General features: G+C 49.7%; 1 protein-coding gene across 1 annotated transcript in view; it reads left to right on the top strand.

The window, feature by feature from the left end:
* LOC125293355 (putative helicase mov-10-B.1) overlaps positions 1-12,341 on the top strand; it is a 34,621-nt gene that overhangs the window by 11,834 nt on the left and 10,446 nt on the right. The window contains 5 exon segments of the mRNA XM_048241221.1: positions 6,045-6,179; positions 6,490-6,643; positions 7,062-7,216; positions 7,584-7,599; positions 10,838-11,127. Coding sequence (XP_048097178.1) covers positions 6,045-6,179; positions 6,490-6,643; positions 7,062-7,216; positions 7,584-7,599; positions 10,838-11,127 — 750 coding nt within the window.

The raw sequence follows: 12,341 nt of genomic DNA, 5'->3' as shown, positions 1-12,341 counted from the left end.
CTTATTAATGCCTAGATGTCCGGAGACAGGAAGGATGTGAGGAGAGCCAGCGGTCAAATAACAGCTCTTTTTCCCTAACAAACTCGACGTAGGTTTGCGCGACGTAGGTTTGTGCTTGCCGGTAGGCTTCTGGAACGAGAGAATAAATCCGTAGCACTGCCTGTTTGACTTTCGCATAATCAGAAGCATCCGCAAGTGGTAACGACGAATAAGCTTCCTGTGCCTTACCGGTAAACACGCATTGCAAAACCATAGTCCAAACTGCATTAGGCCACTTCAAAGTCGTAGCCACACGCTCGAAGTGCGCAAAGAATTTGTCAACTTCTTTCTCATTGAACGGGGGTACGACTCTGATATTACGGGCAACGTCAAACTCAGGCTGAGGCTGAATACCGGCCTCTCTAGCCCGTATTTCCAACTATTTTAAACGGACTGCCTTTTCAAGCTCCAATTCTTTTAACTTGATCTCATGTTCTCTCTGTTCTATTAATTTAACCTGCTCCCATGCGAGTTCTTTTTCTTTTAACTCGAGATGCTTCCAGTCAAGTAAAGACTTAGTGGGAGAGGCTGGAGGATCGGTAACGATTTTCAGAGCCTCACCAAACACTCCCTGAGCATGCAAGGCCTCAATTAAGTGTCTTTGAAGGTCGGCTTTGTTTAAACCACTACGTACCTCGATTGTATAATGACCCGCAACACGCAACAATTCATCGCGAGTTATAGTAAGCAGGCCTTCCTGCGTAGGCGCTTTTGTGTACTCTTCTAAATCGAACATGTTGCGAGAGCAAAACTGAACAAACGAACGCGTTTCAGACAAAAAGGCTACCGCAACTACTCACAAAACTCCTGGGATTTCAAAAAATATTGAGTCAATTAACAGACTAAATGCTGGTGTATTTTAACAATAAACACTGCAAAGGGAACAAAGGACACGCGTGTCAGCAACTGCGCGGCGGTGAGGAAACACCAGAAAAAAAATTGACAACTATCGGGCGGATTTTCGACCGTCGAAATTTTTCAAGTAATTAGCCAATTAATTAATAAATTAATTCCTCCCGGACGAGCCCCCATTTATGTTATGAATCCAATAAAATATGAAAATGGAAACACAACATAAGAAAGGCCCAGGAGTCAGGAATAAGAAAAATATGAATGTTAATTTATTTTGGACGAACTGAGACTTCAGCAACGATGCCAATGCTTCGAAAGCACAGTAAGAAATAATAAAAAAAACAGATTCTAGCAAGCTTCCTAACCTTCTAATAGTTTTAAGCAAATACTATCTTACCTCCTCGAAATGAAAATGCGTGAGTCTTCCACACGGCTTACCTTCTACACTAACATCCAGCTATTCTAATGTGGGAAAACAAACAAAAAAATTCACCGGCCCGTCACCAGTTACAATGGTCAGTTTCGAAAAACGAGGACAAGAAAAGACAATTTGTGAGCAAAGTAGCGGAACGGCGAGAATAGAATCTGTATCTGAATCTGTATCGGTCTGTAAACAGCGTGTGATCCGAGATCGAGCTGCGGCCATGTTGGAAAAGGCGGCTTTTATAGGCAGGCCCACTCGCAGACGACAGCACACCTGCACACAATAAGGGGTAATGACAGGTAGAGAGAATGCAGGTAGAGGGTGAGACTAGAACAGCCAAGTAGGCTACACAAGGGCACGTTACAATACACACACACACACACACACGTACATGTACACACACACACACACACACACACACACACACACACACACGTACACACACACACACGTACACACCTGTAGAGAGGAGCGTCTGCAGGAAGGAGCGCTTCATCGTTGAGGATGGAGAGAGACTAGACGAGTAAGACCCTTTATACACACACACACACACGCGCACACACACGCACTCACGCACACACACACACGTACACACACACACACGTACACACCTGTAGAGAGGAGTGTCTGCAGGAAGGAGCGCTTCATCGTTGAGGATGGAGAGAGACTAGACGAGTAAGACCCTTTATACACATACACACACACACACGTACACGTACACACACACACACACACACACACGCACACACACACACACGTACACACCTGTAGAGAGGAGCGCCTTGATCGTTGAGGATGGAGAGAGACCAGACGAGTAAGACCCTTTATACACACACACACACACACACACACACACACACACACACGCACGCACACACACGCACTCACGCACACACACACACGTACACACACACACACGTACACACCTGTAGAGAGGAGCGTCTGCAGGAAGGAGCGCTTCATCGTTGTGGACGGAGAGAGACTAGACGAGTAAGACCCTTTATACACACACACACACACACACACGTACACGTACACGTACACACACACGTACACACACACAGACACGCAGACGCAATCGCAAATGCACGTGAACATACGCACACGCACACACTGTTACGCCCCACCCTTAAAGGAAAATTCCGGTATTTAGCACTTTTGAGTCCCTTTTCTGGTTTGTTTTGGATGAACTAGAGTGGTGGACACCGAAATTTTGGCGATTGGTCCTGTCTCGACTTTTCTGACTCATTTTGAATCGCCTTTGACTACTCAGAGTGGCTGCCAACAGGCATGCTCAAACATGTCCTAAAACAACCCTTAACATTCGTTTTCAAAACTGTGCAACTCACTGAGTGGTTAGTGGTGTTCGTTGATGTTCCAAAACAAGTAGCGTAGCGAAATACAGTTTCTGTCGTGTTTTATTTGCCATTTTGTAAAATCCCATTGATTTCTGTTGGAAGACTCATTGCACGTTGATATTACTGCGCCACCGTCTATACTTCAGGTTCAAATATTGAGCGGAAGTTTATACGGGGTTGTGAGGTGTCTGAAAAAATAGTTCCACAATAGCAAATAAGACGGCTGGAAATCATACATTGCGCCGATATATTTGATTTGGTGAGTTGCACAGTTTTGAAAACGAACATTAAGGGTTGGTTTAGGACATGTTTGAGCATGCCTGTTGGAGTAGTCAAAGGCGAGTCAGAAAAGTCGAGACAGGACCAATCATCAAATTTCGGTGTCCACCACTCTAGTTCATCCAAAACAAACCAGAAAAGGGACTCAAAAGTGCTAAATACCGGAATTTTCCTTTAAGGGGACCTTTAGGGGCGGATGAAATCCCACCACTGGCCCAAATTGTATAATGCCCAGTTAATTCCCATTGATAAAGGCTGAACCTTGATAACCTTTTGTGCCAAAACGTCGGTCTTTAATACATTATTTGTGTGGAGCTAGTCTGTGGGGCTAGTCCGTGGGGCTAGTGTGTGGGGCTAGTCTGTGGAGCTAGTCTGTGAGGCTAGTGTGTGGAGCTAGTGTGTGAGGCTAGTCTGTGGAGCTAGTCTGTGAGGCTAGTGTGTGGAGCTAGTGTGTGGGGCTAGTCTGTGGGGCTAGTGTGTGGAGCTAGTCTAGTCTGTTTTTAATCTGATAATCTCGTGACCAGCACCTCTACTTAAGTGTGCATTTTTCCTCCTCGCAGGATCCGGCCTTTGTATAAACCAAAGCTAGGCCACAGGGTACACTGACTATATCATTAATGCATTATCGCCACCTACTGGAGAGTTCATAGAAAACACCAATCCTATGGTGCACCCTGCACCCTGCACCCAATGGTTACAATGGCCACTGCCTGAATAAGGCAAATAGAACAGGGATGTACGCATAGTCAAAGCTACTTCACTTTGTGGTGGCACTGGCAGACTGGGTGAGTTATCAATAGCAATTTCAATTTAATATCACTTACAGAGCGCCAAAACATTGCACATGTCTCATGGCGCTTTACAGAGTGTTAAACAATCAGAGAAGGCCCATGAGTAACAGGGGCGAGGAAAAACTCTCTAGAATTGGAGATACATGTAGGAAGAAACCTCGAGCAGATCCACGACTCAAGGGCCTGACCCCTCTGCCTATGGTCAGAGTTATCAGGGCTGTCCAATACATTAGCCAAAAAAGGACATTCAAAGCTTTTTCATTATGCAGAGTCTAAGTAGGCAAAGTAACTAGCCACACAAACTGGCAACTTCAACTGCAGCCTAACATGACCAGGCTTTCAACTGCAGATTCTACTGTTGAATAGTATTAACTAGTGATGTTATGTTACCCAGGATACTGTTACAGCTAAGCCTAGCTTCTGTAATCTTTCAACCAAGGTTACGTGTACAAAATATTTTTCCAGGTAGGCCTACAAAATGTCTTCGAACATGTACGCATTTTTTCACAAAATATTTTTACAGGTGTGAAATGTCTTTGCACATACAGTACACACATTATTTTACACAGTTACAAAACTTTTTTACACACGTGAGCATCTTTTCTGAGACATTCTCTTATTTCTATATTCTGTTTATGTAATGTATTTGTTTATGTATTTGTGAGTGTAGCCTGCACAATGCAAAGAAATAAAGATAGATAAACTATGGTGAATTTCCATAGCCTAGAAATGAACATTGTGACACTTATCTCTCCTCTAAGATTTTCTTTGACTTGTTAGTTTTTTGAACATTTATTTTATCTAATGACATAGAAAACTCAATTGAATTGCATCCACATATCTTTGCACTAAGCAACTATTTTCCTAACCTAAAACCGTGAGACTGAAAGCTAATTACTTTCACATTCTTCTTAAAGTGACAGGCACTCAATAAGACCTACACACAACAAATGTAATGACATTAAAGACAAGTGTAATAATTGAAAAATCAATATGAATTATTCAAATTACTATGTTTAGCTATTATTAATTATGCAGATCATAACATATTATAAACTATTAACAAAATATATAAAGTTTATATACACACACACACACAAAAGGAGATAAAAACAAAACAGTCTGGGGATTGCACTATTCAATACAATATATCCTTGTGTAATGCAAATTGCCTTTCTGTCCCTCCCACACTGTGTTCAAATGTTTAGCCGCCAGAATTTCTAAATTGTCCCCCCCACCTCATCTAATATCGTATGCACAGCTTCCCTGCCATGTATTGGTTCCTTTACTGCTGAATCTTGTTAGTGTAACTGCCTACTGTAATCTCTTCATCTTCTATTGATGTACATGCATAGGTTACCTGAGTGTGTGTTGATGTAACCTACCTTAGTTACTAGACTGGTGGGGGTTCACTACATTTAATACACAAGTGTATTACACTCATTGAGACATTTGAGTTGGGAAGAAAAAAACTGCCTTTTAATACAGACATTTTACCCTCTGATTGTCGTAGTGACAACACAAACAAACAAACAATGCTGAAAACAGAACCTCCATTCTGAGAGGAACTGTAACATATGAAAACAACAACTCCTTGCTGAGGGGAACTGTAGAATGTTTTTCACAGAGCTGGTAATTCAGCTTCCGGGAGGACATATGGGACATGAGCCTGTCCTAAACAAAACGATTCCACTGGGATTAACTGAAAGCAAAAACAAAAAACAACCTCCTCTCTCCTCCCCTCATCTTCTCCTCCCCTCCCCTCATCTCCTCCTCCCCTTCCCTCCTCCTCTCCTCCCTCCTCCTCCTCCCTCCTCCTCTCCTCTCCTCCTCCTCCTCTCTCCTCCCCTCATCTCCTCCTCCCCTCCCCTCCTCTCTCCTCCCCTCCTCTCCTCTCTCCTCCCCTCATCTCCTCCTCTCCTCCCTCCTCTCTCTCCTCCTCCTCTCCTCCTCCTCCCCTCCCTCCTCTCTCCTCTCCTCTCCTCCTCCCTCCTCCTCTCCTCCCTCCTCTCCTCTCTCCTCCTCCTCCTCTCCTCCTCCCTCCTCTCCTCTCCTCCTCCTCCTCTCTCCTCCCCTCCTCCTCTCTCTCCTCCTCTCCTCTCCCTCCTCCTCTCCTCCCCTCATCTCCCCTCATCTCCTCTCCTCCCCTCCCCTCCTCTCTCCTCCCCTCATCTCCCCTCATCTCCTCTCCTCTCCTCTCTCCTCCCCTCTCTTCTCCCCTCCTCCTCCTCTCCTCTCCCTCCTCCCCTCTCTCCTCCTCCCCTCCTCCTCCTCTCTCCTCCCCTCTATTCTCCTCCTCAGCATGCGTAACTCAGGACTCACTTGGGTGAGGCCTCTGCAGGAGCATCGCGTCCCTCCGTACGTGGGGGACCTCATCAAGTTCCTGGCCAAACAAGGATGCTCTGCCACCATGAAACACAAACTCCTGGAGCTTAAGTAAGAGTCGTTCGCTCTGCCACTCCCCATGGACATGTTAAAAATAAATTAAAAAATAAACTCAAAGTTAAGGGGACAGAAGACTTAGGGCTCATGTGGTTAAAACGTATCTATTTGTTTGTATTGTATATACTGTAGTATCTTGAATTTCCCCTTGGGGATCAATAAAGTATCTATCTATCTATCTATCTATCTATTTATCTAGTATATGAGTAGTATTGTTATAGTATTGTATACTCTGTCTGATAGTAACTATATTATTGCTGTTGATTTGTTTGTTTCTTTGCTTGTGGTCATTGTTTGTTGTCAGAGGGCTGCTGGAGTCTCCATTGAGCTTTGAGAACTACACGTCTCGTTTTCAGCTGCTTCTGCAGCTGGAGGAGAATCAGATGCTGGTGGACATCCGGGCGTACGACATGCAGGACGCTAAGATGGTCAGAGACAAGAAGCTGCTGGTGCTGAAGGTGAGGGCAGCATACAGTAGCCTCAACTCCACCACATATTACACAGCTACTGGCATTGTGACTCTCTCTCTCTCTCTGTCTCTCTCTCTCTCTCTCAATCTGTGTGTGTGTGTGTGTGTGTGTGTGTGTTGATGTGTGTGTGTGTGTGTGTGTGTGTGTGTGTGTGTGTGTGTGTTTGTGTGCTTGTGTGCATGTGTGTGTATGCGTGCGGTGTGCGTGTGTGTGTATGCATGCGTGTGTGTGTGTGCATGTGTGTGTGTGTGTGTGCGTGTGTGTGTGTGCGCATGTTTATGTATGCATGCATGCGTGCGTGTGTGTGTGTGCATGTGCATGTGTGTGTGTGTATGTGTGCGTGCGTGCGTGAGTGTGTGTGTGTGCGTGCGCGTGTGTGTGTATGCATGCGTGTGTGGCTCCACAGGTGCCTGGTGTTGCAGAGAATCGTCCTTCTGTGCTCAGGGGGGACCACCTCCTGGTCATCTGCTCAAAAGAGCGCTACCTAGTGCCCTTACGCAAGCACAAGGGCTACGTCCATCAGGTAGAACTGGATCAGGTCAAACTGGGCTTTGGACAAAAGTAAGATTACAGGATGTTTCTTTAAACCATTAACAGTACACACAAGAATCTTAACAGGTTTCAATTTCTGAAACCTTAACTGCAAAGCCATAAGCTAATTCTCAACCTTTTCAGTAACTCCATTTCTTGGGGCGGTGGTAGTGTAGTGGTCAAGGAGCTGGGCTAGCATGCAGTAGCCTGAAAGTTGTCGAAATTTTGATTATTAAGTTGAGTTTTGAGTTCAGTGTTTCATTTTGAAGGAGATTTCTGCTGATTTGCAAACTGTGTGCAAGTTTGGAAAATAGCTTTGAAAACATGTGCACAGTTGAAATAAATCACCAAAACGTAGGTTGTCTGTAAGATATCCCAAACGTCCCCCTCTGTCCAGGCTGCTGAGGGACTTTGTGGAATGACGTAATGCTGCCCTGGTCTCTCAGCTGTTATGATCTGGTGCAACGTGTTATACTTCTACTACTGATACTGCTACTACTGCTACTACTGCTGCTGCTGCTGCTACTGCTACTACTGCTGCCAGTTGCTACTGCTGCTGCTGCTGCTGCTGCTGCTGCGTTGCTGCTGTAACGGCTGGTGCTGCTGCGAACGCGGCTGCTGCTGCTGCTGCTGCTGGTTGGCGGCGGCAACGCTGCTGCTGCTGCTGCCGTTTGCTGCTGCTGCTGCTGCTGTTGCTCTGTGCTGCTGCTGCTGTTGCTGCTGCTGGCTGCTGCTGCTGCTGCTGGCGGTTGGCGGCGCTGCTGCTGCTGTTGCTGCTGCTGCTGCTGGTTGCTGCTGCTGCTGCTGCTGCTGGTTGCTGCTGCTGCTGCTGCTGTTGCTGCTGCTGCTGCTGCTGCTGCTGCCAGTTGCTGCTGCTGCCAACAACGGCAGCTTGGCCTTGCTGCTGTAACAGCAGCAACAGCAACCTGCTGCTTAACGGCAACGGCAACAACATAACATAACACTGCTGCTGCTGCTGCTGCTGGTTGCGCAGCAGCTGCTGGCTGCTGCTGCTGCTGCTGCTGGTAGCAACGGCAACTGGTGGCAGCAACGCTGCCAACAACAGCAGCTGCTGCTGCTGTAACAGCAGCAACGCTGCTGCTGCTGTATGCTGCTGCTGCTGCTGCTGCTGCTGGTTGGCAGCAACAGCAATTGCTGCTGCTGCTGCTGTAACAGCAGCAGCAACTGGTAACAGCAACAACAACGCTGCTGCTGCTGGCAACAACAACAGCAACAGCAACAGCAACAATTAACGGCAACAGCAACGCTGCTGCTGGCAACAGCAACAGCAGCACGTGCGCAACGCCGGCAGCAACAGTGCTGGTTTGGCTGCTGCTGCTGCTGCTTGGCAGCGGTGGCAACGGCAACGCTTTCTGCTGCTGCAACGGCGGCTGATTGCTGGCAACGCCGCTAACGGCAACGCTGGTGGCGCAACGCTGCTGCTGCTGCTGCTGCTGCTGCTGCTGGCAACGCTGCTGCTGCTGCTGCGGTTGGCAGCGCTTGCTGCTGCTGCGCGGCAACAACGCTGCTGGCAACAGCGAACGCTGCTGCTGCGGTTGCTGCTGCTGCTGCTGCGCAACGGCAACGCTGCTGCTGCTGGTTTTCTTTCACTGCTGCTGCCAACAGCTGCTGCTAGCAACAACAGCAGTTACTGCTGCTGCTGGTTGCTGCTGCTGCTGCTGGCAACAACGCTTGCCCAGCACCAGTGCTGTGCTGCTGCTGTAACAACGCTGCTGTTATAACGTTTGTAAGCAGCTGCTGCTGCTGCTGTTGCTCTGCTGCTGCTGCTGTGTAACAGCAGCAACAACAACAGCGGCAACAGCGGCTGCTGCTATGCTGCTGCTGCTGCTGCTGCTGCTGCTGCTAACGGTTTGGCAGCGGCAGCAGGCTGGCGGCAACGCTGCTGTAACCGCTGCTGCTGCGCGGCGGCTGCTGCTGCTGCTGCTGTGGTTGGCAGCGGCAGCGCTGCTGCTGTACTGCGCGGTTGTCACTGCTGCTGCTGCTGCTTAACGCTGCTGCTGCTGCTGGCAACGGCAACGCGCTGCTGCTGCTGCTGCTGCTGCTGCGGTTGGCAGCGGCAACAGCAGCAGCTGCTGCTGCTGCTTTCAACAACTGCTGGTTGGCAGCAACTGCTGCTGCTTCGCTTAACAACTGGGTTGACAGCAACAGCAACTGCTGCCTGCTGCTGGCATAACGTTTGTCATAACAACAACAACAGCAACAGCAACGCGCTGCTGAACTGTGCTGCTGCTGCTGCTGGTTTGGCAACGGCAACAACGCTGCTGCTGCTGTACTGCTGCTGCTGCTGCTGGTTGGCGGCAACGCTGCTGGCAACCGCTGCTGCTGCTGCTGCTGCTGCTGCTCAACAACGCCCAACTGCTGCTGCGCAACAACAGCAACGCTGCTGCTGCTGCTGCTGCTGGTTGGCAACAACGCTTGCTGCTGCTGCTGCTGTGTTTATATGCTGCTGCTGCTGTTGTCTGCTGCAGGCTGCTGCTGTTGCTGTAGCGGCACTGCTGCTGCTGCTGCTGCTGTGGCAGCAACGCGCGGTGCTGCTGCTGCTGCTGTTGCTGCTGCTGCTGCGCGCTTGTTGCTGCTGCTGCTGCTGCTTGGCGCGGCGGCGCGCGCGCGGCGGCGGCAGCAGCAACGCGGCAGCGGCGCAGCGCCAACAACAACAACTGCTGCTGCTGCTGCTGCCGGTTGGCGGCAACAGCAACTGCTGCTGCTGCTGCTGTTGCTGCTGCTGCTGCTGCCAGCGGCAGCAGCAGCAACGCCGCTGCTGCTGCTGCTGCTGGTTTGGCAGCAGCTGCGCTGCTGCTGCTGCTGCTGCTGTTGCTGCTGCTGCTGCTGCTGCTGCTGTAACAGCAGCAACTGCTGCTGTATATGCTGCTGCTGGTTGGCAGCAACAACAGCAACAACTGCTGCTGCTGCTGCTGGCGGGTTGGCGGCAACCTTAACAACAACACCTGCTGCTGGTTGGCAGCAACAGCAGCAACTGCTGCTCTTTCTGCTGCTGCTGCTGTTTATCACTGCTGCTGCTGCTGCTTGTGCTCGCTGCTGCTGCTGCTGTAACAACGGCAACGCTGCTGTTTCTGCTGCTGCTGCTGGTTGGCAACGGCAACGGCAACTGCTGCTGCTGCTGCTGCTGCTGCTGCTGGTTGGCAGCGCTGCTGCTGCTGGCTGCTGCTGCTGCTGCTGCTGCTGTAACTGCTGCTGCTGGCAACAGCAGCAACAACAACAGCAACAACAGCGGCAACAACACTGCTGCTGCTGCTGGGGTTGGCAGCAGCAGCAACGCTGCTGCTGCTGCTGGTGTAACAACAACAACAACGGCGGCAACGGCAACAACAGCAACCAGCAGCGGCAACGGCAACAACAACGGCGGCGGCAACAGCAACAACAGCTCTTTCTTTCGCTAACAACAACAACAGGGTTTGACAACCGGCAACAACCTGTGCTGCTGCTGTTGTGGCGTACAGTGCCAGCAGCTGCTGTAACAACAACAACAACAACAACAATGACAACAACAACAACTAACAACAGCAACGCTGCTGCTGTAACGGTTGACGGCAGCAGCGGCTGCTGCTGCTGGCAACAGCGGCAACGGCTGGTGTGGCAACAACGCTTACTGCTGCTAACGGCAGGCTGTAGCAGCAGCGGTGGCAGCGGCAACGGCAACGGCAACAGCAGCAGCGGCAGCAACGGTGTGGCAGCAACGGCAACAGGTGCTGGGTTGCTGCTGCTGGCAGCAGCAGCGGCAGCAGCTGGTGTGACGGCAGCAACGCTGCTGCTGCTGCTGCTGGCAACAGCGGCGCGGCGCGGTGGCAACCGTGGCGCAACAGCAGCAACGGCTTAGCAGCAATTAGCAGCGGCAACAACAACAACGCGCAACTAACAACGGCGGCAACAACAACGCAACAACGGACAGCAACAACAACAACGTAGCGCCCAACTGCTAACAACAACAGCAGCAACGCTGCTGCTGCCGGTTTTCTTTCTTAACGCTGCTGCTGCGAGACAACGCTGCTGCTGCTGCTGTAACGCTTGCTGCTGCTGTAACAACAACGCTGCTGCTGGTTTCACTGCTGCTGCTGCTGCTGGTTTAACCCAGCAGCAATTACAACGCTGCTGCTGCTGCTGCTGCTGCCGCTGCTGGTTTAACGCTGCGCTGCTGCTGCTGCTGCTGCTGCTGCTGTGCTGCTGCTGCTGCTGCTGCTGCTGCTGCTGCAGCAGCAACGCTGCTACTGCTGCTGCTGCTGCTGCAACAGCAGCAGCAACCGCTGCCACTGCTGTTGCTGCTGCTGCTGCTACTGCTAACGCTGCTGCTGCTGTAGCCTGCTGCTGCTGCTGCTGCCAGCAGCAACGCCAGCAGCGGTGGTCTGACTCCTCAACCCATTACCTTCTGTCCGGGCTGCTGAGGGCTTTGTGGGCGGCATGGGCTTTGATGTAGGTTCACTGAACGGCTGCCCGTCAGGCTCCAGCACAGAGCAGTGGGCTGGCTGGGTACCACGTGACCTGCTCTTCCCAGGGCAGGAGTCACGACCCCTGCTGAGCTGCCTAGGCTCAGGTCAGGCAGTCTTTTTTATGCGCAAAGCAAATAAAATCTAACCAAGTGTTATTAATCTCAGATTAAGATCAAAAATCTATTTGGTATTGTATCTGGTGAACAGACTTAACTAATTGCTGTCTCGAAAGATCATTTTGACTTCAAATTTAGAACACATTAGATGCCAAGCTGTTTCGAGCTTTGTCTCGATGCAACAATCTAGACCATTGTTGATGATTTTTGTACACAACATATTCTGTGTTATAATGAACACATACAATGGAGACTTTAAGCTCTCAGTGGTGCAAACAGTGTATTTCTACCTCTGTTCTAAGAAATCCCAAGCTAACAGTGGCTAATTTTCATCAAAATCGCTGTTTTTTCTAGAAATGGAGATATAACGTCTTTGCTTGAAATATGAAGTGTTGCCATAAACTTTCGGGAAGTAATCAGCGAGACCTGGCGAGACTGCCACCTAGTAATAGACCACGAAAATAGCCTGGTTTTGAGCTGGCGTGCAAAAGCGTCACTGATTCGACAAAGTGGCGACCAGATTGTAATAAAATGTCCAGATAAAATGTCCAGATTGTGCGTTTTCATGAGTTTTCG

Source organism: Alosa alosa, chromosome 4 (assembly GCF_017589495.1).
Source record: "Alosa alosa isolate M-15738 ecotype Scorff River chromosome 4, AALO_Geno_1.1, whole genome shotgun sequence".
NCBI lineage: Eukaryota > Metazoa > Chordata > Actinopteri > Clupeiformes > Clupeidae > Alosa > Alosa alosa.
This window is presented reverse-complemented; position numbering and strand designations above follow the sequence as displayed.